Here is a 27,476-nt window from a genome sequence, read left to right as displayed (position 1 = left end):
TCTATACCTTTGTGACCTCATCTGATATGCTATAATCCAGCAGTCTCAACAAGCTTAGATAGATGCGGAACTTGTTGAGGATTGACGGCAGCACAGCTGTCAGAAGGCTGTTCATGTGCTCCTCCATATTAGGGGGAAGGAGCTCCGGCTGTAGATGGACTTGGCAGTCTGACTGTGGAAAAGAAGTTTAAACCATTATTTCACATTTCAGTTATTAATACAAAGAAAAGTAGCAATCTTCATTCTGACTAAACCCCAAAACCATGAAGGGAATTATTTTTTCATACTGGCTCTGAAAGCGTCTACATGCTATATAGAGTTCTGTCTTAGAAATTAGAATACAAGAATTAGTTGAAAAGTCTTTTTAATCCAATTAGTTATCTACAAATGCAATAGTACCCAAATGATTGCAGATTTTAAAAATAACATCGAAAATCAGACACTGAAAGGTTAATTAATCTATATGTATGAATGTTGTTTACAGATATTATTTTTGTTCCTTCCAAGGTTCATAGTGCCAAATTTTCACAGAAAAGCAATGTATTGCTCAAGTACAGTATCCAGTATGAACCACCGATATACAGCTCAGCTAGTTATCTTTGTATTCTTCTTTAAGAAATTACAAAGAAGGAAAGTCAGGGAAGCTTTGCTATACCGGTAGGAGTGATCTGCCCTCTGAAGTGATAAGGACATTAATGTTGCATGGGAATTCCATCTGATGGTAACTGAAGTCATAATCCACCTTCTGCAAAGTTATCAAGTGGCCCAGTGCTTTCACATTGTGTACACCTACAAACACAATAATGAAAAAAGATGGTTTATTATCAAAGATATAGATATAAAATAAAATATAGTATTTTAAGTTTTAAAGAATTCTGTCCTATGAATATGTAAACCTAGTTCCTAGGTAAAATTCCTGTAATAGTTAAGAAGTTGAGAAAATTAGCATTGGGAACTAGATAAATTCTGCAAAATTATTTTTTCTTACACAATCAAGTTTGTAAATCTAATATAAATAAGAGGAAATTATAAATTATTGCAATAAATATTACAATGCAATACCATTAATATATTTTAGAAGTTAAAAATTAAAAAAAGCTTTCTTCCCCCTAAAAAGTAAATTTTATTGTTAGTCTAGGCTAGCTGTTCTGAAAGGGAAACAGTGCCCTGGGTTAACTATAATTTAAAGGACAGTTTCTTTGCAGAAACCTTAGTAAAGTGATGTTTGATTTTCTTAACTAGATTCCAGAGTAATTTGATATCTAAGTGACCAATATAAGGTCACTAAGTGACCAGGAATATAGTTATGTGGTTAGCATCCACCAGAAATTCTGTTTCACTTACTTCCTTTCCCACCATGACTACGTATTGACTTAGGAATCATGGACTGTTGACAAACTGATATTAAATGGATTTTGCTCATTCTTAATTGAGGTGGAAGCAGATGTAAAACATGGAAGAATGGAAAGAGTCCTGCAGGTTCTATCCATACTACTCTATGTGCCATATTGATAGTTTCTGCACTAGCTTTATCTCACCATTACCCAGGCCATGCAGAGCAGTTCTATACATTCCAGCTGCTGACAGATACTAATCCTTCTATAAACATATATTGCTAGGCTCTGCGCTCGTTTTTACCACAGTTGGACTGGGATAGATTTAATTAGCTATATATTAGCTTTTATGCTCCCCTGTATTTAAGTACTTATCTACCTTGTGCAATTTTTATTTTTATATCTTTTAACTTTTTAAAAATTGCTTGTATCCCATTTGCTTTATGCTGTTCTAGTTAGATCACAAGAATACCATGTGTTGTTAGACCATTAATTTCTCTCTAAGATTTAGTATTTTTATCTATCAAAGATAGTAAAATCAAACCAAAACATTAATCATGGCTTGTCTAACAAAAGTAAGCATTTTTCTTATTCTAAAAATAAGGAATAAGAAAAGAATATACCATTCAGTGTATTTTTTGGTCCACTGTATTTAACAAATTAATTGTTTCAAGAACTTGTCTGTATGCTTGCCAGAATGTAAGTTAATAATTAATGAGCTAGGAAAAGCATGCCAAAACTAGTTTCTGGTGTTTTTCCTATTATCTTTAGTATGGTATAGCCCAATAGAAAAGATAGGGAAACTTCCATGCAGTCAGGTCAGGGTGGATATGACGAGGAGGGAGAGCTTAGAATGGAACAATTGCCAATACTCCAGCAGCTACACAACTGTCTATTCACAGAGCTGTACTAGGCTTTTTCTTCTGCAATATATTTTTATGCCAAGATGTAATGTAGTACATTTTTGATTTTTTGCCCATTTTCTTTCCTACACCAAATTTTATCTTGCTCTGCCCTTTTTTAATAGATTCTGGTGAATGACAGAGAAAGACAGTGTTACAAGACTATTTACATAACTTATGTCCAACATTTCATTGGAATGGAAATATAAAAAATAAGCAAAAGCCCGAGGGATCTGGATATCCTGACTGATGGATGACTCATGCCACGATCACCACTCAGTTGGATAATTCCCACACATTTTATGAGGCTGCCTTTGAAGATGATCCAGAAACTGAAGTTAGAAGGTCATCTTTGCAGAAGGCCCCACATTTTAAGATATACTCGCACCGAGAAGTAACTACCTTATTAAAATTCAATAATTTAAATAGATTTTATTTCAGCATACTTTACATAGTCTCTTATCTTGTGTTGATTGTTTATAATAATGATTTTTATGTAATCAAATTTTTATTGACTTGCTGTCCTCTAATGCTGTGAATTACAAGCAGAATTAAGACATGAGTGGAAAAGCAGAAAAACAGCTTAAGGAAGGTTTAGGTCTGTTGACAACTGAGTTAATAGGTAATATCCTTCAACAATAAATGGATGAAAATTCCAGTTTTTTAAAATTAAATAGAGTAACTTTTGGTGAGGTAGTTGAACTAAATTAAGCCAAAAAGGGGGACAGGCTCTATATGCCTCTACAATTATTCCTGTGAAGAAGGTAATCAACTCCAAATCAAAAACTGTATAGTTTCTGCCTTTCTCTGGTTGTGAGATAACTGAATTTCAGAAGATGAATTTGATGTTAAATCTGCAAAGTTGAAGGAAATTTTATCTGTGTTTTAAATTGGGATTCGCGTATTTCCAGTTAGATTAATTGCTTTTCCTCAAATTCACACGATACCTGTAATAGTAACTAACCAAATGTATTAAACCTTCTTCTGATCTTATTTCTTGCAATACTTAGTTGCTTGATTTATAATGCATTTACAATTTTGTTTAACATTTATAACTGACAATCTCAGATGACAACATAAGCATGTATATGCTTATATAATGTAAAATAAGAAAATCAGAGAGGCAACTCTTTTTGCTTCAGACATGTTTTTTTAACATTTATTTATGCAAGATATTTGAACCGAAACTATATCCATGAATACTAACCTTTTGTGTCAAGCTGTCCTTGCTCCAACAAAGTTTCATCTATGACAAAAGAGGTACTGTTGGCCAGCTGTAATATTCCACTGACTAAGCGATTAGCTGCGTAGTCCTTGTGAGGATTAAACTTTAAGCTGTTCATATTCTCTATGGTCATCTGTAGGCGATATGACTACCCCCCCCAAAAAAAAAATCACTATAATGAACTGTCATATGGAACATGTACCTAATAAACAATTAAGCTACTACTTTTCACTAATACTGACGTAAGAAGTTAACAATTTAATAAAAATCAAGGAATCATGTAATTGCAGATATTCTGGCTAAGATACCCAATTCTTCCACAGTATAAGAAATATACCCTTTCTTTCAAAACACTTAGGTAAGTTAGTAAATATTTTCAAAAATCAGAAGTGTAATAACATTTATCCAAATTGGTTTTGAAAGACAGAACCTAAAACTGTTTTATTATCCTTGAAAGCATCAAACTTACATGACATTGCTTAAAAATGCATTTTATACATATGCAGAAAGAATGTTTAATTACACTTAATTTTTTTCTTTTGTCATTATAACTAAGCACACTGGCAAGCATAAGCAAGGGCAAAAACCATATCATTAAAATTATGGCATCTGTATTTCCTTGAGCCATAGAGGAATTAGAGATAAATTGTTTTATTGTGTCCATCATTCTGGGTAAGTCATGCAAGCAGTCATGCATCAACATACAGGTAGGCTTATGACAGAAATTGGATCTAGAATTTCCATCGCAAAGCTATGTGGTTGTAAAGTGTAAATGCATTACATAGTGAGGGCAAGCCCTGCAGTCTTGGTTTCCACTGTTAATTAAAGCCCAGGCAGCTTTCTGCCAGCTTCCCTTAAGTCGGCGGGGAGGCTGATAGGAAGGTGCAAGTACCAGGCAGTTCCTAGGCAGGACAGCAGACAATAAGTGACTGCTGCCAGATGGGGAAGGGCATGAGGAGATGCAAGATGTGGGTGTACAAAAGTGTAGTGAGAGTTGGGGAGGGTATGAGGAAGGTGTCAGAAAGGTGTAATGAGATGCAAGAGTGTGAGATGGAACAAGGCTTGGGGCGGATACACAGGGAAACACGAGCACTAAGGGGAGCTGCCAGCCTTGGAAGCCATTTTTTTCTTTAGAGCTTCGAGGCTGCCACATTTAGTGCCGCGGAAAGCAGGAAGGGGATTGCAAGGAGCGGTGGAAGATTAGTCACAACAACATTCCTTTCTCTGGGAGTCAAGGACGATTGCACCTGGAAGGGAGTGACTGGGGGTAATTTCCAGTTGGGACGAAGGCATGAATGGACCATGTGATGGACTTGTGGGTGCAAGGGATGGATTTTCTTTTGGTGGGGAAAACCCGAAGCTCTCAGATTTGGTTTTTTCCAGATATGCCAATATGAGATCTCTAATAAAATGGAACTTTGAGGAAAGGCTAGCCTCAGAGTCTTCTTTTCTGGAGATTGTTACTCGGAATGCTGACAAGCTTGGGAAGGTAAGCGGGGAAGTGTGAGAGTGATTAGTGCAATGCAAGCACTGGGAGAGGATCTGTACATGGGGAAGACTCCTCCAGATACTTGAGACTCTGCTGTCTTGTCAATGACTTTCTGGGGAAGCTAACAGGAAAGGTCACAAATGGTGATTATGTGACTGCACGGTATTGCAACCACTTTTAAGTGAGAGACAATTGAGAGCAGCACTCAAATCACAATCATGTGAGTGCAAGGATCGGCAGAACTCCAAGGACTGCTTGTAGCTGTTATACATTCAGCACCACCGTCACAGAACGGTCATAAGTTGAGGACCATCAACCCTACAGAGGTTAGTTATTCTCTCTCTCTCCCTCTTTCTCTCACACACACATACTCACCCACACCATTTTGAACTGTCCATTTAAATATCCAATCAGAAGTATGGTAAATTGACTAAGCTATGACTGAGCAATTTTATACATTTCATTACAAATGGCTGCGTTCACAGTATTGAAAGCCAAATTCATTACAACTTAATGTGACAGGTGACCCCAGATACTGACATGAAGGAGCAGTTAAGGTACACAGCTTATAAATGTAATTCTTACTGCAGGAACAAGCTGCTGAATAATACGGTATAAGTGCTCTGTGAAGACACTGTTTCTTGGACAGCCACTGAAATTCAGGGTGAATTTTCCTAGAGGAAGGACATCTCTTCTTGCATAGCTAGATAACACAAAGGACAGAAATATAAGGCTATGAGCAAGAACTTATATTGCTGATCTTTGCAAACCATCTTATGCTGGGAATGCACACACACACACATATATAGTGAAATTAGTAGAACAAGTATGAACAAGTGCCAAAACAATGATATAGCATTTGAAGATAGCTTAAATCTGTAATAGGAGTATTGTTTCAGAAATATGGGGAGCCCTCTTGGAAAACCAGCTCCCTGGCCTGGTCTGTTGTGATTTGCAGGAAATTCTTATTGCATTAAATTATTTTTTCCTTCTCCTCCTCCTCCTCCTCCTCCTCCTTCTCCTTTTTAATTTAGGAAAGGCTGGTAGCAGAAAACTGAAGATAAAGGATAGCTATCTAGGAGTTAAACGTTTTTATATTAACAATTATGTTATTCCTTCTAGACAGTATTTTTTTTTACCTTCAGCCCAGAGACTAAGTTTAGCAACTGTATAGTAAGAGAGTGATTCAAACTGTTAAGGATTGTCAAGAAAGCTTCCTAAATAAATATGCAAGCAATTGAGAGTACATCAACAGACATAACATTATCACATATTGAAAAAAACAAGGACAAATTATTTTACTTTATTTGCAGGATAAAAATTAGAACAATTTTAGGTGGCAGAATAATACTATATGCTTGTCTTAATTACTGGCAGATACATTCTGCCCTTTACCTCTTCTCCCACAGGATCAGATAAATTAAATAGGTGAATTGGTTACTTACACTGTGGAAATAAGGTGTAATATAACGTATTCGGCAGCCAAGCTGTCTCCCAAAAAGGCATGACTGAGGAAGCCAAGAAGCTCGGCTCTAACTGGTGATAGTTCAGACATAAAACTAGAGACAACTAAAACAGACAGCATAGGCAAAAATCAGAAATAACACATACATTTTTCTATATAGGTATTCTTCAACTTATAACCATTTGTTTAATAATTTTTCAAAGTTACAACAGAACTGAAAAAAGTGTCTTATGACTGGTTGCAGAATCCCCATGGTCATGTGATTGAAAGTCAGGCACTTGGCAACTGGCATGGACTTATGACAGTTGCATTACCCTGCAACTGTCATTTGTCATGATCATCATTTGTACCCTTCCCAGCTGGTATGCAACAAAATCAACGGGGTAAGCCATATGACTGACTTAACAACTGCAGTGGCAAAAAGGTCACAAAATGGGGCACAACTCACTTAACAGCTGTCTTGCTTAGCAGTAGAAATTTGAAGGTCTACTGGAGCCATAAGCCTACCTGTACTGTGAAGGTAGCCCTCAGTTTCTGACTGGTCGCTTAATGACAATAAATCTCCCCAAAACTACTTACACCCTATTTCGTTGCTTGCCTCCTCTGCAATCATGAGATCACATTTGTTTGGAACTTGACAACCAGTTTGCCTTTATGGCCATTTGCTGTATTTGGCAACACATGACTGTGTTTTACAATGTTTTTTGTTGGTTTCTGTAGTTTACTTCTAGTGTCCAACAAAAAATGCCCACTGAGGAAAATGCATTGGGTTAACGACTTGTAAAAAAATGGTTGTAACTTTGCAAGAGGTCACATGATGCCTCAATTTATAAATGCAATGATTTATGATTGTAATTCTGAGCTCCATTATGGTCATAAGTTGAGAATTACCTGCACACTTAATTATTATTTGCAGAAAACAGATAATGATATACAACTCTGCATCAACCATACATTTATTTTAACTTTTTTTTTAGCGGAGTAGAATATTGACAACAGATTTTAATGCTGTATTTAAAAATATAAATGACACATGAAATAAATATAAGTTACACATGAAATAAATAATGTAAATGGCTAAGGAATATACCTCACACTAGTTATTGATTATGCTATTAATTCATTAAATTTCATTTTTAAATCAAAGGCACTCTTTTTATTACCATGAAACTGAGGAAATTCTTTTTTTAGGGTTCTAAGGACCTGGACAAGTTCTGAAAGAAAGTTGACAGTGATGATACAGAATATGGTGGTGTATGATTCTAATAAAGTTTGATTTGATTTTATGGTGTGGAGGAAATTAACTTGCTTATATGATTAGCTTAAACCTCAGATATTTTCTTTCTTCATAGCATCGTTTTGGCCATGTATTATCTTAAAAAAAGAATTGTTTCCCTAAAATATGAGTTCTGGAAGTAGTTCTTTATTGTAGCTTCAAATGCTAATTTTAGAGGTCAGTATAGCTGCCAGGTGTCCATTTGAAAGAAGCCAATTTTGTTAAAGGTTAGCTCAATATTTCTATCAAATAAAAATTAATCAGCAGCAAAACTGAAAATTGGCTTGAAGTCACACCAACTCTGTCAGTAGGCAATTAAAAATTGGAAGCTATATTTAATCTATTATAGGTGCATATAATTTGCTCTTTATCTCTTCTCTTTAAAAGATACCATTAGAGCAATTGTTACAATATTCAGAACTTTTCCATAAATCACTTTATGGATAATCTGGGATTCAAAAGTAAAAATCATTTTACAAGCTAAAACGAACACTATTGTTGTCACATATATGTAGGCTACAGGATTTTCAGAAACGTATTTGTATATACAGTATATACAGTTCACAGAGATGTATTTGGCAAGATAAAGAGCATTACTACTATGAGGAAAGGAGGGCGGTGCCTTATATTGAACAATTTCCTGTGCTATTTAGGACCAAGCTGGACACTTTTGATTATTACATGGATGCCATGAGACACGAGTGTCAAAATTGCCACGTCATGTTGCCGTCACATGACATATCGTAATGTTTTTTCCCTTCACAGAGCATAGAACAAAACTCAAAGGGGGAACAAAAATGGCTTATACAACATTTACAAATGTCCTTTATGTTTTAAATACTAAGGACGTAGGAACAAATTGACTTTTTTGTGTACAAAGAAGTGATAACAATAAAATCCAATTCAGTCATCTGATAGTAAAAAAGTAATCTTCCCTAGATAGTTTAAATACTTACAGCTCTTGCTTTCTTCTTCATGAAGGCAAGCAGGCAACAATGGATTTATGTGCTGAAGTTTCTGTGCCAAAATTACATGGATTCTGGGAACTAATGATGCTGGAGGACTATGAACTCTCTGTTCTTCCACAGTATCCATGCAATCCATAGACTCCACTAGAGAGGAGGAATTCTCCCTAAAACATAAACATTGCTGTATTTAGGTACATTTAATTTCAAAATTACATGCAGTGTTCTTTCCTGCTAAAAAGAAAGGTATTTTATTGAAACACAAAATGTCAGCAGATAGTCCTTGACTTACGACAATTCAGCCCAAAATTTATCTTGAGACATTTAAGTGAGTTTTGCCCCATTTTATGGCTTTTCTTGCCATCGTTGTTAACTGAATCACTGCAGTTTATAAGTTAGTAACATGGTTAAGTGAATCTTGATTCTACTTGTCAAAAGGTTGCAAAACTTGATCACCTGATCTTGGGACCCAGCAATGGTCCTAAGTATGAACCAGTTGCCAAGCATCTGAATTTTGATCATGTAATCATGAGGATGATACAAAGGTCGTAAGCATGAAAAATGGTCATAAGCCCCTTTTTTCAGTGCTGTTGTAACTTTGGTCACTAAATAAACTATTGTAAGTCAAAGGCTATCTGTATCATAAACAGAATAAATTAAGTTCTTGAATTTGTTTCACACTTTTGCAGCAATCAAAGTAAAGTCCTCAGTGATATCTTTTAAAAGTGCTCCTGAATATAAAGAACTGACATCACCTTTTTATTTTTTACATGGGTACAATGAACTAAGTATTATTTAGAATTGGGACAAATCCAGATCTCTAAAATTTAGTTATAAACTCAACACTGTAAAGTAGCAATTTGTGGGTTAGCATTACTCTTCCAATTTTTTTGGGAATTATTGTTCAGTTTTTCTGAAACACACAAAGAAGAAAAATCAATGTTGTTGCTAATTTTTTATAGAAAATTTGCAAATTACCTATTATTTGTGGACCAAATATGTGAATTTCTTCAGCCACAATGATGGCAAACTTGCATTTTATCATCACTAAAATGTTACCTTTCTTCATTGTTCAGCAAGTTCAGGACAGGATCGACAGACAAAATCCCATACACCTCAAGAATATCATTGACTTTGAAACTGTCCCCATTTTCATATATCTGCAACGAACAGAACATGTTTAAGAGGAGAAACTGCAGTAAGACAATATAAAGTACTATAAAAGCAATAGCTACTTGAACATATTAATAAATTATGGTTTGGTATTATGGGAGAAAGTTTGTATTGTAACTGTCCTTCATAACTTTTTGCTTCAATTAAAAATTGTAGCTTTGCAGAATTACAGTGTTCTAAATTCTAACAATATACAATCACTTAATATACCCTGACAGACAGTCATGCCCCTGTTGGAATCTGATTCCGAGGGGGAGGTTGAGAAGCTGACAAGGAGTGGGAGTGTGTCTCTGGTGGCTGTGGAAGAAATTGGGGAAGGGCACAGTCTGGCTGGGCATTCAGAGGAAGACCCAGGGCCACCCCCTCTTCATCCTAGGGCACACAGGGAGGAATGGAAAAGGGAGCAATGTGAGTTACATGGGTTACGAGGGAGAAAGGGCCCCCGATTCCCTTCATTACCTGAAGCTGGGAAAACAGGATTTAAAAAGGGCGTTCGCGCACAGTACCTTGCTGGAAGCAAAGTGTGCATTATCTTTGTTTGTCAAGTCTTATCTGGGTTCTGGCATCCTTCCAACTGTGTTTTGTTATCTTTTGAAGTCTGCAATTCCTTATCCTGCCCTGTTTCATTAATTTCCGCAGTGTGGTTTTTGTTGGTTTTTAATTTATATGTACTTTGGGTTCAGGCTGAATTTCTTCTCTTTAAAAACTGTTCTTGGGAGAGTTTTTTCTCCAGCCGATGATAACTGGACATTGGGGGCAAAGTTGGAAGTATTAAAGGGACTCTTCTTACTTATGTGACTTTGTTGCTTTTGTGCCACGCCCCAGGTCATCCCATAGACTTTGTGCAATTGTCAGGCTAGATTTACATGAAGCAGTGTGATATATAATTAAACACAGGAGTCTTTGACTTACACTCATAATTGAGCCCAGAATTTCCATTGCTGTGTGAAACAGTTGTTAAGTGAATTTAGCTCCATTTTACAATCTTTCTTGCCACAGTTAAATGAGTCACTGCAGCTATTCAGTTAGTAACACAGTTGTTGGTAAATCTGGCTTTCCTTGACTTTGTTGTCAAAAGATAACAAAAGGTGATCACATGACACCAGGATACCGCAATCGTCATAAACATGAGTCAGATGCTGCAATGGTTATAAGTGTGAAAATGATCATAATTTTTTTCAGTGCCATTGTAACTTTGAATGGTCACTAAATGAGCTGTTGTAAGTCAAAGACTACCTGTATATGGTATGCGGCTTTGATTTATGTACCAGTTCTAAATGTAAATTACAACAAATCTCCACACCTCTAACACATGTAAAAGTGATCCTGCTTCAGATATTATTACCTTCACAAGACATGCAGGGCCCTTTTCTCCTGGGAGTGGAAAATTCAGATCTAGTGGAGATGAACAGTTTAAGGAAATCATCTGATGCCTTGCAGAAGCTTCTGTTTCTAATCGCTTTGGCTCTCCTCTCCCCTGGATATCAGGCAGATTTCCTAGAATGAAAACAACAGTTTCTACTATCTTAACACTCGTAATTTGAGATTAATATTTATTGATGCTTTTGGGGAAAAAATTATATCATGTTGAATCACAAGTACATGTTGCAAACACTGGAGCTTGGATTCTTTTAGAATAGTAATTCCTGCAAAATATTTTAATTTACAAAATGAGTACCAAGTTCTAGATGAAACCAAGCAAATGAGTACTCTCTCTGGAATACTATGAAGGGTAGGAAACAAAGTGGAAATGACTAGAAAGAAGGGGTAAGCTGTTATTTGTTTTGTACACTATTTTTTTCTCCCTGACCTCAACATCTGGCATTGGTGGACTGAAATAAAGTGCTTATTTCTGGACCCTCTATATATAGTGTTTTTAAAATTATGTTAGAAGTGCAAAAATATAGATGACTCTGCAAATGGCCCACCTCTGATTTAACTCAGCATATTTTTTTCAACAACTGTGAGCCAAATAGAGAGAACCATGAAGTTCATTATTTTTCTGCTGCATCTGGCATTCAGTTATATATTGTTCTATTTATTTTCATAGCTAACAATTAACGTATCATATCTCCATGAGTCAGAATCAGTCTTGATTTTCAAGAATATTGTATTTGCAAATACTGGTCAGTAAATCATATATCTATAGCTACAAAATGATCCATGGATAACACATCAGACCAATGGTACATTCAGAATCTTGCTCTTTTTGCAACTGTACCTGAACTCATCTAATTTCAAAAAGCAGATAATAGTATGTAAAATCATATTCTAAAACTATTCTAAGTCAATAGAATAAATCACTTCAGTGCAAATGGATATATCACAATATTAATTCTGAAAAATAAGTGACTTTCAGGAGAAAGACAACATTATCTGAGGTGATACCGAGGTGCTGTTCTCTTTGTTTTGATGGATGCAACTCCATGTCTTCATCATCCTCGTAACTTCTCTTATGACGACTTGGTGTGTATGACGTTGATGGACAAACTCGAGCTTGACTTGCACTATTATAAGCGTAAGTTTTAAGTTAAGGACAGAATCATTCTGATAGCATGAATAAGCTTATCTGGAAATTAATTAAACATTTAATTTAAAATTAAAACAATGCTATAGTTTCCAAATATGAAGGAAAAGATAATAGCATTTTGTAAATTTAACATGTAACTACATCATGTAATGTTTCATATTGTTATAGAATTTTAAAATAGTTTTGTAGAAATATTGAAGAATTAATGTAAATAAATTTAAAAAAAGAATTCTACACAAGTGCTAGCAGGCTATGTGGCAATAAGGAAAGAGCACGATTTGGGGGAGGAGCTGGCGCCAAGCTCCATCGATTGCAGCCGATATCTTCGCCCCTAGCCGGTCCAAACGGACCTAAACCGTCCCATAGGGACGGTTATTGTGAGGGGCATACCCTGTGGATCCCAGGGACACCACAAAGTCCCTGGATGACCCAGGAGAAGTCCCTTTTGCTGGCGGCGAAGAGGCAGCCCCCATGCTGCTAAAGTCCTGGCAGCTCCGGAACGGAAGAGACTGAAAGGAAAAGTGTGTCGGCTGGGTGAGAAACTGCTTTTTTAAAAAAATACTTTTGAGGTTTGAAAGGACACTTTGACTGTTAGAAGAAATCTGTATGATTTTTGACAAAACTGAATTGGCGGCGTTTTTTTAAGGGAGACGTCAAAACGAGGTTTTACTTTTATTTTTATTTATTTTTTTGCTACCGGACTTTACTGCTACTTAGTAGATAACCGGACTGGTCTTTTTTTCCCCTTCCACATACACTTTATTCTCCCTTGGATCTTTTTCTTTTAACTTTTTCTAGGCTAGAGGCTCCCTTTGGTTATTTCTCTTTTTGTATATATATGTATATATTTCTTGTTCTTTTTTTTTTAACTTTAACTATCTCTCCGTGAGAGGAGGGGGGAAAGTGAGAACTAAGAAACTTTGTAATACTGCCAACTAGAGGCTTGAAGCTTTATTTGAAGTGGAGAAAACTATGAAAGGCTCCCTCTCAAGGACACTCCTGTGATAAGATAGAGGGGAAAGCGCAGTATTATTACAGGTGCTTTTCTGGATATCTATCAACAATTAAATACTTATGGCTTGACTTTGAAGCCTGTGGGAAAGGGAAGTGAGCCATAACAAAAGCCTTGGATAATTAAATAGAGTGCAGTGTGTTGTTTCTCTCTCTTAAATTCTCTTTTTTTAATTCCACTACCCCCCCCCACAGCATTATTGTAAATTCTTATTTTAGCAATGTTTTTATTTTTACCTTTTATTTTCAAGGGGAAGCCTTAGAATTTTTATATATTTTTTTAAATCTATTTATTTTTATTTTTTCCTCTTTTTTATTGGGATTTTTGTTTTTTTTTTATTTATAATCCTGGATTATTTTGGTCTCCTTGTCTTTTCTTTTTAAATTGGGATTCTCTAATTGGATTAGGGTTTGAAGAACCTGAAGATTCTACTTCTTTTTTTTTCTCTTCTCTTGCTTTGTTCTCTTTTTTTTATTATTACTATTACTGGGCTTGCTTTTTTTTTATTTTTATTTTTTATCCTGGATTACTCTATAATTGGATTAGAGTTAGGAAGAACTTGAAGAATTTCCTTTTTTTTTCTCCTTTTTTTTCTTTTTTTTCTCTCTCTCTCCCTCACTATTGGATTTTTTGCTGCTGGACTTTTCCATTTTGGATTATAACTGGCTACGTTTTTGATTGGATTAAATTTGAAAGAATCTGAAGATTTTGAACCACCTAAAATGAGTAGGAAACTCATACCCCCGGGTGCTTCCGTATCTTCTTCTGCCTCTTCACCATGTGGAGGACAATGTTCAACGCAGGTAATGTCAAAGCAAGATAAAGAACAAGAAAAAGTAACTTTATTGATGATCATGCAAGGAATTCAATACCTTAAGATAAAAAAGATATCATTGAACAAAGAACAGGGAAGACTGAAGAAAAGGTGGAAAATATCCAACAGATGATGGTGAAATATGATGTGAGAATTCAAAAAGTTGAAGAAGAGGGTGAACGAAGAGAGGAGAAGATTGGAAATATTCATACTAGATTAATGGTGGTTGAACAAGAAAAAAGCGGGATGTTGAAGTGGGAAATGGAGAGGTCCGAATTTTATCTTAGATTTCAAAATATAGAGGAAGAAAAAGGGCAAGATTTGGCTGCGATAATGATAGAAATCTTGGCTGTTGTTTTGGAAACAACAGAGGAAAAGATGATGGATGGAGTAGATGAGATATACCGTGTTTCCACAAGATATGCGATGAGAAATAACCTACCCAGAGAAGTCCACATTAGATTTACTAAAAAATCTATTAAGACACAGATTTTACAAGCGGCAAGAGAGAAGATATTTAAATACAAAGGTAAAGAAATCCGGGTCCTAAAACAAATACCTAGAAGAGTGAGAGAGATGAGAGGAGAATATCGATTTCTGACCAAAGCGTTATTGAAGAAGGAGGTGAATTACAGATGGCTGATCCCAGAAGGATTGATGTTTATATGGCAAGAACAGAGATATAGAATTGATTCAGTTGAGAAAGCAGAACTCTTCTACGCAGATTCTTTTGGAAGGAGAGAGGAAGAGGCAGAAAAAGAGGTCTTACCAACTGAATCCCAAGAGGAACAAATGGAGATGGTAAAAGAAGAAGGTGTAGTATGTGGACAGGTGGATATCAAAGATCAACGTGAACCAAGAAGTATGAGACCCGCCAAGTCTAAATATAAAATATCATCATGGAAGAGAAAAAATTGATAACAATGAACATAAATGGATTGAATTCAGCTGCCAAGAGAAGGAAGACTTTTTATAAACTAGGGAAATTAAAGTTTGACATAATTTGTTTATAAGGAGTACAGAAGACATTATATACGGGAGTCTTTGTGGTTAAACTGGGAGAGGATAAAAAAACAATGTTATTTGAAAACTCCAGTTTGGTTATCGACGATAGAAGCTTTTTCTAATCCTATAATCTATAAAAAGGAACAAACAGTTAGATATGGGGAATTACTAGATGAAAAGGGTGAACTTAAATTGATACAAAAATTAGAGGAACAAGGTATACAGACGAATTGGTTTTCTTATGCGCAAATACACTCAAGGTATGATGAAGATTCCAAAACAGAGGGATTTTACGATAAACAGACCGATTTAGATAAGATTTTGACAGGTACTGATGAAAAGATGATTAAAAAAACTATAGGGTTACTTATTGGGAATTAAGCTAGAGGAAGAACAAGTTAAAGAAACTATGATTGCTTGGGGGAGGAATTTTGGATATGGGATTGATTTAGAGAAATGGCAGAAATTATGGTCGCAAAATTATAAAATGACAATGTCTACAGCTTATAAAGAAAATTTGTATAAGATGTTTTACAGGTGGCATTTCCCCCCGACAAGGATAGCAAGAATGTTTAAGAACAAATCGGAAAAATCTTGGAAGTGTCATCAGATACCTGGTTCATATTACCATATGTGGTCGACTTGTGAGGATGCCAGAAAATACTGGACTAAAATCCACATGTGGTTGGAAAAAATGATAAAGAGACATATAGACTTGAAACCGGAGTTTTTCTTATTGGGAATCTTACCAGAGGTTTATAGTAAAGATTTAAAATACTTGATTGTAAATGTATTGATTGTGGCTAGGATTGTATTTGCAAAAAATTGGAAAAATGAGAAAATTCTATTGCAGGAGGAAATTATTAAGAAAATATTGGAATGTGCTGAGATGAGTAGATTGACATTTGAAATTAGAGAGCAATAAGATAAACAACTTTATACAATTTGGGACCTTTTCTATCAATGGCTGGATGATGAAATACAAAAATAGAACATTTAGAATGTTAGGTAATAAGGAATATTATTGACTTTTCTTCTCCCTTTTCTTTTGTTACTTGACATTACATTTATAAAATGTTTTTTTTTCTTTTTTCTTAAGATAGAATTGGTATGATTACATGATTTGTTATAGAATAAATTACTTAAATTATAGTTATCTCATAAGGCATGATTGAATAAAAGTATAGTCAAATCCTTTTTTTTATTAATGATATGTGGATATATAAGTTTGAATTGATAATAAGAATTATTATGTAATGTAATTGTAATTGTGACTACGAAATGAATGCACAAAACTGATGAACCAACCGACACACAGTTTGTATATAAGTATCGAAGAGAGCAGATGTTTTTATGTTTTTGTTTGTTTGTTTGTTTGTTAAAAAACCAATAAAATTGTTTTCAAAAAAAAAAAAAAAAGGAAAGAGCACGATTTGGCTTACAAATCTGCAAATATTATTGTGTATATGCAGGGGTGGGCTTCAAAAATTTTAGCATACGGTTCTCTGCCTGGTTGCTGGGTGGGCGTGGCCATGGCCTAGTCAGCTTCTTGCACCACAGAAAGCCTCGAGAGGACTTCCTGGGCTCTGGAGGGTCTCTGAAAGCTGGAAACGAGCCCATTTCTGCCCTTCCCAAACTTCTGGCAGGCCTGTTTTTCACCCTCCCCGAGCCTCTGCACGCGCCCTGCACTTACCTGCATCCCAAACTAGCCACGTGTGGAGTCCTGGGAGGGGCAGGATGGGGTGGGCAGGGCTAGCCAGGAGTGGCATTTGGGGGATCTCCGAACTGTACAGAATCTTAGCTAGGGGCTCTCCCAAATCCCTGCAGCCCACCCCTGTGTATATGTATGTATTTATTTGTTTCAGAAACTTATAATTCCTTTTTTACAACCCTGTAATCCCTTAATTCGGGATATGGCTGTCTATCTTAATATCTAATTTGGGGCAAAAAGAAATGCAGAAAATAATGCACTCTGTATCAAAAAATTCAAGTTAAAATATAATACCATAAATAAGGTAGCACACATAACAGTTTAGAGATGCTGCACCATAAAAAATTATAATAAAAAAGCAATTTAAATGTGGATAAATTGCTTGATACATCTCCTTTCCTTCTTATTACAATTCTTTATCACTTGACGTAGAGAAATATCACACTATCACTTTGGAAGAGATATTTTCTGTCTCAACTCATGCACATGATCTAAACAAAAACATATCCCCAAATGTGCTTCCTTTATTAATTGCCAAGGATTCAGATTCTATTATTATAGTTAAGAAAAGCTCTTTAAAATGACACTTTTATTAATGCTTCTTCAAATAGCTATTTTGTTCAGCATCTGTAGCTTTTGTTGGTGGAATCAAAAGATAAACTCTGAAGTTCTACAAAGATCAGAGTTCTGCAAGCAATGATTTCCCCTGTAATACTCTGTAGAAGCAAACACTGGACTTCGAAAAAGCAGGATAGAAAGAATACTCTGCTTGTTGTTTAAGTATACTATAGATAACCAAGGAAATAAATGAATGGCTAGTAGAACAAATCAATCCGGAATTCTCACTGGAGATGATGGTAAAAATTATTGTATTTTGAATATATGATGCAAAGACTTAGCTGCCCTAAAACTTCTTATGCTGGGAAATCCGGAGGAGAGGAGTCTAATCAGAAACAAGGTGCCTGGATTTAATTACAGCAGCAATGATTGCATCACTGGAACACTTTGAAAGGTCAGGTTTGGAACAGACTATGCTAGAGGAAGTCTATCTTAGTCGTCACTCAATACTTTTTTTAAAAATCAAATGTTAAAGATCTTGCATTCTCACTATTTTTGTATTTTTTATACATCAGTCCACAATATAATAAGCTAAAGGATATTTCTTTTACCCACGCTGATTCTCCAGGCACTGGAACACAGTAAAAAGTCTGTCTGTCTGCAGTTACAATTTGTTTAGGATTTATTTCTTGATGAGGCTAGAAGAAGAGATATTATACATTACTAGCATACTATAAAAAGAAAAAAAGATTGTGAAGTTGTTATAAAAATGAAATACATTTGATTTTTTAAAAAAGGGAAGTAATCTTAAAATAAATTTATAATTAGCGTTCTAGAAAGTAATATTTATCCTAAGGAATTACAAGGAATGAACTCCAATCTCTATGGATCAAAGTTCCAGTAACAACTTTTTTGACGTATCTAAAATAATGAAATGCTGATTCTGGTTTTTTATGACAACAATAGCACAATGCTAGTTTGAACGGTATCATTTGAAGCATGACATTTCCTTGTTAGCAATACAATATGGTATTCAAGTAGGACTAGTGAAATATATGGAGCCAAATTTAAATTAAATCCACGTCTACACAACATATATTAATGTATGCTATTGATCAATCCATTTCCTAAGTGTTCTTAACATCATCAATGCAGCACCAAATATCTATATATAAGTGACATAAGCATATAAATTGGCAGGTATGATACCAAAACAAGTCTTACAAGAAAACTGCCTGGAAGAGATCCCAGAACACTCATAACATCAGAAGTAGAATATGTGTTTGGAAAGGAGAGGAACAGAACATCCCACAAAAAGGGTAATAATTAGCATACAGATCTCCTGCATAGAAATACAATACACTGAAAAATCTATTTTTTTTTCACTACAGCGTATATGCTTCCCTCTGTCTTACATTTATTTTCCAATCTCAAGTTTTTGAAGCATTGTTAAATGTTAAAATAACAATGCTAAAAATACACATTCACATAGCATTCTGTGTTTGTCTTAATGTAATCTACTCCATGTATCTGATAAGGGTGAGTTTTTCTTCCCCTTACAAAATATTAGAATGTGTGAGGGACCAGTACTCTTAAAAGCCATTGACACTGGCATTACTGCCTTGTACATTCAAAACAGAATAGAGGCACAGATTCTGCAGAAATATGTTTTAAAAGGACTAGCTTGTCACTGATTCCATACACTAAATGAGGATATATCAGTGCAAATGAATACTCAATTATATTGTTTTATTTTTTAAAAAAGCACAAGGAAAGGGTGTGGAAGGTACATTATATTCATTTCTTTCTTTTCTTTAAAAACAAATATTTATGATGTGTGATTATTTATTATTACAAAAACGTGTATTCATCTCCATTTCTTGATTCTACGAATTGCTTTCAGAAGCTTTAAGACAAAAAAATCAATTAAAACAATTATAACCAAAAAATCCAGTACACCACCATTTGGGCTTGCATGAACAAATTCATCTCCAAATGCCTTTTTGAAAAGCCATGTTTTTCAAGTTCTCCAAAAATGTATCCATAGAATCAGTGAAATATAAAATAGAAAGAAAAGGATAAATATTATAGTATCTTAAAGGTGTTGCCATAATTTCTGTAGCTGGACTTACCCCACATTCTGCTACATCTCTGTATTTTCCAAAATGCATAACCTGTTAGAAAACATAAAATCACTACTGTATTCTATATAACTTCTTACCATGTTCTTTTTGGGGATATTTGTGGGGATTTGTAAATATTTACTGTTACTTTTTCACAATTATCTTTTCTATGAACATAGTGGTTCTACTCTCTGCCAAGCTCAATATATTATTTTTTTAATGTTTCGTTCTGAAAAAGCCAAGGGTTGATTTATAATATTTTATTGGTTCCAGGCAAAGCATGTGTTCCATTCCAATATACAGTACATGAGCAGAATTACTAAGGAATGTGGACTGTTGATATTTCATATACGAAAACACATAGAAAAACCTTAAGAATTCCTTTATTTCATGTGATACTATTACAAAGAGCACTGGCTGTTCCTGCAAAAGTCCTATGTCACATGGAATGAAAAGGAAATGATGGACCTAGCAAAGATGGACAACCTTATGGTAAGCAAGACCAAACTTAACTCAGGAAGGAAGACAAGCTCAAAAAGTGGGTAAGGCCACAACACAAATATGGTAGTCCTGGAACTGCTTTGATAAAAGTTTGATTATTTGGTTTTGGTTTTGCTCCTATTTTATACTACAGTTTTTTTAAAAAAATCACTCTAAGCAACGATTTATGAAAAATTGCTCTAAATTTTCAACAACCACAGCAAGATGAACAAAGACCACAAAAGGAATAACATGGCTGGGTATGAATATAGGTAATCAGAACTATAGTGAAGAAATTAACTTACACGTGATTTAGTAACTGTATCAACAGTTTCATAAACGTTCATATAAAATTCAGGATCAAACATATCTTGAACCATACAGCGAAATTTTACTAAGCTATTTGGCTTCAGATAATGTAAAGGAACATCATTCAATGATGGTACCTGTAAAACAAAAAGCAATAATTATCAGCTTCATGAGGCAAGCAGAATTATGTATCTTTATTTTCAATGATTATTAATGTAATTATATTTCAATTTATGTAAGTCTGAAGATCTAATACCTACACAGAAAGGCTGATATTTACATCGATGAATTTACATCGATTTTATTATTTTTTCCTTAGTAATTACTGAAATAAATGTGATTTAATTCAGTTATGTATATTTGAGATTCAGTTGATTAACTAAATCTACTCTATAGATTTGGATCTACAAAGTGTTTAACAAGAAATTAAAAAATGGACTAATCAATAAATTCTATTTTTCAAACAGCCGGTCAGTTACTAAAATGACTGACTAAATGGTTATATACATGCCATATAATTTCTAATGAGCCAGAATTCAATTTTCTGAACAAGTAGGTTTAATTTGTTCATTTCTTGGGATCAGGACTGAATTACTAAAAATGTATTGTAGATATTTGTGTATTCCTTGCATCTTACTTATTCAAACAAAATTATGACAAGGTATTCTATAGTCTGAATATGTATTGTCTTTAGATTAGGGAAATGACTAAAAAACATAAATGAAATTATCGCACTATCACAAACTCTTGAATGTGTAGGAAATAGAATAAAAAAATTTAAAGACTATACATTTAGAGATCTTATATCCAATTCCAATTTCCTGTTTTATTTCTGTACTGATAAACTTAACTAGAAATTCAATTTATTTTATAATTCCTTTTGGCTTTACTGTATGCTTCAAGTTATTCAATGCCCTCCTATCCAAGTTGCCTAAAGATTTTGAAACCCATCATTATGTAATTTTAGTTTTGATAAGTAAATATAGCCTTACCCAGTTAGTTGCATTATTTTCTTTTAATTTCTCTTTGAAGTACTCTGTTACTTTCTTTTCCCATTCAGGATTTAGACTATTCTGAGCTAAATAAGACAAAAGATCAAGTCACACATACTATTTTAGTTTGTAAAAAGTAAAGGCTGTACATTTAAATTTTTTACTTTGCTAATACAGTATTCATTATTCAATAATAATTTTTACTTTGCTAATACAGTATTTATTATTCAATAATTAATGAACATATAGCATTTTAGGTTTTAAATACAGACACACACATTATGGTAATTAAGTTTATTGAACCTCAAAGAGATAACAGTAATCTAGGAATGAAAATCAAAACCGAATCTCTGACAGACGCTTGCTGGAAGCATCCAAATCTAGTTCTTGATTCCAACAACCAATCATAGTTGTCAACGAGTTCAAAGGTCATGATTGCACAGACAGGACCTGGATAACAGACAAGTGCTTGCAATGAAGGATGTGTCAGGGCGCTCCTTAAATTAAACCACAGCAAGCTGTAACTAAGAGATTTACTCCCTTGCTTGGTAAGGAGGCTCAAAGAACATTTCTGTTCTGTTCTCTTTTTTACTCACCTATTGCACGGGCTGGGTGGCCTTCTCATCTAATTGCTCCAATTGCCCAGGTAGTGCTTATTTTTTGATCAGCCCCATCTGATACTCAGCTTGGGGACTCCTAATGCTGACATTCCACAGGTTCAGCTAAAACAGCTTCTTTAGAATCAGATTCAGATTCTGAACCCTGGGCCTGGGCCCTAGCAGTGAGGAACCTTTATTTAAAGCAGTAAAACAGACATACTGTATTTTTAGAAGGCAGAAGGCTAAAAGCAAATGACTGCAGCAGAATGAAGAGCTGGTGAGTAGACTGGCTTTTCATAATCCTCCAGATGAGGAAAAGACTGGAGATTGTGCTCTAGACAATTTCTCCTTACAAGGCAACTACATGACAATGGTTTGTGGCAGGTTTAGAGTTCTGGGGATGAGGGAATAGCCATTTTGCTCAAATCACCAAACACCAGGTGAGTTCTTTAATGCTTAGTGAAAGAAATTTGAAATACAGCTTAAGGCAAAAGAGTCATTAAAACTTTGATTTTGGAAAATTACAAACAGACTAAAAGTCCAGATGAATTTGAAAAAGATTTTGTAATTAATTATAACAATCCTTCTTGTGGAAAAAAAAGAACATGCTAGGATTATAAGGATGGACATTAGAAAGAACCAGAAGGATTAAAGATTACAATTAAAAATGTATACTTAAATTTGACTTACTAATAAGAATGAAGCAAAATACTGACAAACTGAAGACATTTTTGAACAATGAACTCAGAAGCTAATTTTAAGAGTGTCTGCTTCTATAGTTTGTTTAAAATATTTTATGGACTGGGGGAAACGAGTTTTATGTGGGAAGATTGAGATGGATGTGAAAATATTATTTACAAAAAAACTCCACAATGTTAACTTTAATTTTTAACAGATAACTACTTCTCTAGTAGTAATGGAAAAGTCAGGTTCTGTGCAGGATTAATTAACAATGTCACAAATCATGGCATAGATCCACTACAATAACTTTGTCTTTCAGACATAATTACAATATAAGCTTTGTTTCTTTTATATGCTAATTTGAGATTTAAAACTTTATAAATGAAAAAAAAGTTAAACATATTGGAGTTTGTTCCAGCAATTTCTCAAGCTTCCATCTCAGTGGTGGGAGACATATGCCAATTACTGTTAGGATACGGTCTTGATTCAATTGTCACTGAGGTGAACCATTATGTAAGTAGTAAACGTTCTGTACTGTTACATTCAAATAGGTAGCTATCAGTGTACGTAGAATGCCTTTGTATCTATTCTTTGCCAATCCTAGCTTTAGCATTTTAATAAGAGCCTGAAGCATGCAGCAGCAGCCAAAAAAGCCAATGCCATCCTAGGTTGCATAAGCAGAGGGACAGAATCAAGATTATTTTATAAAGTGGTATTAGTACTACTTTATAAAACCTGCCACATTATAAAAAGATGTTGAGATTCTGGAAAGTGTGCAGAGAAGAACAATAAAGACAATTAAGGGCCTGGAGACTAAAACATACGAAGAACCATTGCAGGAAATGGGTATGGCTAGTCTAGTGAAAAGAAAGATTAGGTTTGACATAATAGCAGTGTTCCAGTATTTGAGGGGCTCCCACAAAGAAGAGAGGGTCAATCTACTTTCCAAAGCACCAGAATGCAAGACAAGAAACAAGGAAAGGAAACTAATCAAGAACAGAAGCAACCAAGAACCAAGGAGAAATTTCCTAACAATGAGAACAATTAATTAGTAGAATGATTTGCCTTCAGAAGTTGTAGATGGTCCAATACTGAGGCTTTTAAGCCACTTGTCTGAAATGGCATAGTTCTCCTGCTTTGAGCCGGGGGTTGGATTATAAGACACACACCCCCACCCCCACAAGTCCCTTCCAATTCTGTAATTTTATTACTGTGATGTGGCTGAGAGCTAGAGTTTTTAAGGAATCAGGTTTCTTGTACTAGTATATATCAAGCTTGCACAAAACGTTTATGAAATTATCTAGTCTGAAGATCACCCAACCAGATTCTAGCTACTTAGGGTAACTTTGTCCTGGGATTTCCCGTATCAGTGCTCTGAGGGGCACCTCCAGAATGTCTTTGAGGATCCTACATACAGACTTCAAATTTGAAGGAAGGACTATGACTCTCTTGGGGATCTCTCTGATAGAGCAATCTCTTCTGATATACTGGGATACTTCTGGCCTTTTGATATGGAACTTGTGCTTTTAGTGAAGATTTTAAATGTGAAGGCTTTCTCTCCTGTTTCACAGCTGACAGGTTCATTCAGATTTGTGGATGATAATTGTGTACATGGTGGATTAATTTAGGAAGAATCAGTAGCTTTATTAGAACTACCCAAAGGGGAAAATGTATCTTTCTCAGATTCTCCTGCAAACAGTAATGTTCATATATATTACAATAACATGGCAACCTGGCTTAAAACACATTTACTTCCAATCTTAGTTAACTTTTTCTAGTATTTTATCTTTAGAACCACTCACAGTTGAAAGATGATAGTGCCTAAGAGCCACTTGCAAAAGTTATTATGAAAACAATTCCTTGTCAATCTCATTCCAATATTTTCCTTTCCAATATCTAAATGTTTTATATTATATAATTTAATTACATTCCCTTTAAAATGGTATAAGATTACAATTCTTACAATGGAAGCAGGGGTGGGATTCAACAGGTGTTACTACTGGTTCGGTGACTATGTTGTGTGCGCAAGCGTGCTTTGTGTGCACACGTGCCTGACGTGCGCTGTGCATGCGTGTAAAAAAACCTTAAGCTGTACTGCCTGGACAGCTGAAAAGCACTGCGCACAGGTGTGCAGCATTTGAAAAGCCACTTCCCCCCTGCTTTTTCAACCTCAGCTCTGTCGTGCAAAGCAGCTGAGGTTGAAAAAGCAGGAAATAAAAGACAGTAAGAGCCCAGGCAGGCGGGCGGGCGAAACAGCAACAAACACAGAACCAGTTCTGTGTCTGCTGCTCTTCAGAGCTACCTGTTCTATAGAGCTGGGCAGGACCAGTAGCATCCCACCCCTGAATGGAATGGATTCCTTATATGAATAGTTATTTTCCTTGAAGAGAAATGTGAGTTTATTTCCCATTGACCCCATTTAGATTTCTCAGTATTTAGGCTGGCACATTAAACATTCCCCAAGTTTGTCCTTGTGAGGTAGATTACATTGAGAACAGCCCACTAAGTTTCGATGGCTGAAAGTAAACTTCCTAATTCAACATCTTCACTTTCAATGTTCACTTACTCTTCCATGTCATAAAGTATCAACTTTTGTCCAATAATTGATCTGACTTTGTTGTAGACAGTTTCAAGCAGCTGGTTTTCAATTAAAGAATATCATTTGGTAGGATTCTGGAGAAACACCTTCTCTGAGAATTCCTGTCCTCTGGATGGAATGAGTTTCCTATGATTCTCACCCTTCTGTTCTTTAGAAAATTCTTAAACATAGGATAAGCACAAAAATTGTCTTGGGGAGGGGGGATATGCTGATTCTGTAAAGCACTATGAAGTGCTATTGTTCCAATTAGCCTCTAAAACAGAGTGATTCTGAAGTCTGTATTTTGTTTTGCTGTTTTGGTCTGCATTTTGTTTTGTTTCACTTGTTCTGGTTTTGTTATGGTATTTTGCTCTTTTTGTTAGCTGTATTTTCCAAATGTTGGTTTTTCAATTATATGAGCTAAGCACAGTCTCCTGGTAGCCTGCCAATCAATTAATATTTTGCTTTAAAGCTTAACAAAAACAATTAGACATTTATTCAGTTGTGTTCCCAGAGATTTTAGGATTAACTTTGGGTCACATTTAACCAAGAGTGGGTTCAATTGCAAATAATTGTGTCAAAAATGATACATAGCAAACCGTTTTGCTAAAAACAAAATAGACAAGAACAGAAGAGAACACACCAACTAGATACAAGAGCAACTGATATCCACCGAAAACAGAAATCAGAAGATTCCTGTTCAGTTTTGACAAGCAGAAGCCTAAAAATACCATGCTTTACCCTGTTCTTTTTAATTACAAAGTACAGCGGTAAACTAGTAATTAAGCACTCAAAAGGAGGACGCCAGGACTGACATTTAATAGGAAAAGTCCCCTGCGATGCCTTTAAGAAGCGTTATTCTCCCTCTCAGCCCCCCTCTCCCCGCATGAAGCCGAAAGAAACACCGCAGCGCAGAGGCTCAGGAACACTCTCCTTCTTCTGCTTCTTCCCACGAGGCTTCCAACTTTCGGCGTGCAGAAGAACTGCCCTTCCCGCAGCCAAGTTTGCCTCACAACAAAACTCCGAGGCCGCTTTTCACTCCGCCCGGCCCAGCGGGGTCCCGACTTTGCCAGGCCAAACTCGGGGTTATTAGCTTTGTCGCTGGCGGTCAGCCCCACTTTGCCCCGGATAGGTCCCCTACTTCCTATCGTCCTCCCCCTCCAACCCGTTCCGCAAAGAGCAGCGAGGTGCCGCCGTCTCTTTCCTTCCCGGTCTTCCCCGGTCCCAGAGCTGTTCTCAGCAATGCCGCCGTCTTCTCTTTCCTCTCGTGTTTTTTTTTTTGGGGGGATGGGGACTCGGCCGACTTCCCCTCTGCCTGTCCGCGGGGGTAGCTCAGCCCGCTTCCCCGCTTCCTTGACCTGCCTTAAAGCTTCCTACGTTTTCGTGCCTTACCACCACCACCACCACCACGCACTCCTCCCAAGCCCGGTCTCACCGAAAATGCCTTGCACGATACTGAGGGGGCAGTTCAGCCAGTCCGCCACACACGGCATCTTTTCGCTTCTTCGGTGCGTTTAAAAGACCAGGCGAGAGAGACGCCAAAGAGAGGTCTCCCTTCAGAAGACCCGCTTTTCTGGAGGTTTACGCGCCGGGCGGAGAGCGCTTAAGATAGCGGCCGTTCCAAGCTGGGCTGAAAAGGGCGCAAGCCAGGCCGGAGCGGACTTCAAGCCTCACTTCACTTCGCCTCTAAGCGCGGGCTCGGGTTGGCGGGAGAAGAGGGAAGAGACCGGCGCCTCCGCCATCTTAGAGCCGGGCGGAAGGGGCAGGGCCTTGTCGGGGAGGGCTCCAGGGAGTCGGGAGACGTGGAAGTCCCTCCGTCATGGCTGCCCCCAAAACCTCCGCCACGAGTGGCATCTCTTCCACGAGCGGCGGCACTAACTTGCTCTTCTCCTCCTCGGCCACCGAATTCAATTTCACCGTCCCTTTCATCCCAGTCAGCCAAACCCCTCCTGTGGCCGGTACGGGACCTGGCCTCCTTCCCGCAGGTAATGGTCGTGAGGCGGGGGGGCAGGAGGGAAACCCACGGGAATTAGAATCCATTTTCCCTCCACCCCCGCCCGCTTCGTTTTGATTGATAACTTTAATGCGTTTAGGGGGCTTTAGGGAAAAAAATAAATAAAAATCCCCGCCGTAAGTCTGCGATAAAGACGCCTGCAAACTCTTCCCTCTTGCAGATTGGAGGGCTCGTAACCTCCAGGACCTGTGATGGACGACAGGATGAATGGAGGGGTTTGAGAAGGTCTGGGATATTCCAA

The 27,476-nt window shown here is 36.3% G+C and overlaps 2 protein-coding genes across 3 annotated transcripts in view; one reads left to right on the top strand and one right to left on the bottom strand.

Moving 5' to 3' along the window:
• The window catches only part of MCMBP (minichromosome maintenance complex binding protein), a 29,853-nt gene extending 2,868 nt beyond the window's left edge, over positions 1–26,985 (bottom strand). Inside the window, exons 1-14 of the mRNA XM_026704876.2 lie at positions 26,657–26,985; positions 21,364–21,449; positions 20,368–20,508; positions 19,592–19,633; positions 18,062–18,157; positions 12,218–12,347; positions 11,175–11,326; positions 9,716–9,816; positions 8,648–8,823; positions 6,396–6,519; positions 5,536–5,653; positions 3,444–3,609; positions 656–789; positions 8–172 (exon numbers count right to left, since the gene is read on the bottom strand). Of these exons, the coding sequence (XP_026560661.1) occupies positions 8–172; positions 656–789; positions 3,444–3,609; positions 5,536–5,653; positions 6,396–6,519; positions 8,648–8,823; positions 9,716–9,816; positions 11,175–11,326; positions 12,218–12,347; positions 18,062–18,157; positions 19,592–19,633; positions 20,368–20,508; positions 21,364–21,449; positions 26,657–26,714 (1,689 nt within the window). The 5' untranslated portion in view covers positions 26,715–26,985. The remainder of the gene's footprint in view (positions 1–7; positions 173–655; positions 790–3,443; positions 3,610–5,535; positions 5,654–6,395; positions 6,520–8,647; positions 8,824–9,715; positions 9,817–11,174; positions 11,327–12,217; positions 12,348–18,061; positions 18,158–19,591; positions 19,634–20,367; positions 20,509–21,363; positions 21,450–26,656) is intronic.
• Positions 26,986–26,996: 11 nt separating this feature from the next.
• Positions 26,997–27,476, top strand: part of SEC23IP (SEC23 interacting protein) — a 30,543-nt gene continuing 30,063 nt past the window's right edge. For both annotated transcript variants that reach the window (XM_026704875.2, XM_026704874.2), the window contains exon 1: positions 26,997–27,206. In XM_026704875.2, coding sequence (XP_026560660.1) covers positions 27,041–27,206 — 166 coding nt within the window. In that variant the 5' untranslated portion in view covers positions 26,997–27,040. The remainder of the gene's footprint in view (positions 27,207–27,476) is intronic.

Source organism: Pseudonaja textilis, chromosome 4 (assembly GCF_049901715.1).
Source record: "Pseudonaja textilis isolate UNSWEBS1 chromosome 4, rPseTex1.2, whole genome shotgun sequence".
In the NCBI taxonomy this organism is placed as follows: domain Eukaryota; kingdom Metazoa; phylum Chordata; class Lepidosauria; order Squamata; family Elapidae; genus Pseudonaja; species Pseudonaja textilis.
This window is presented reverse-complemented; position numbering and strand designations above follow the sequence as displayed.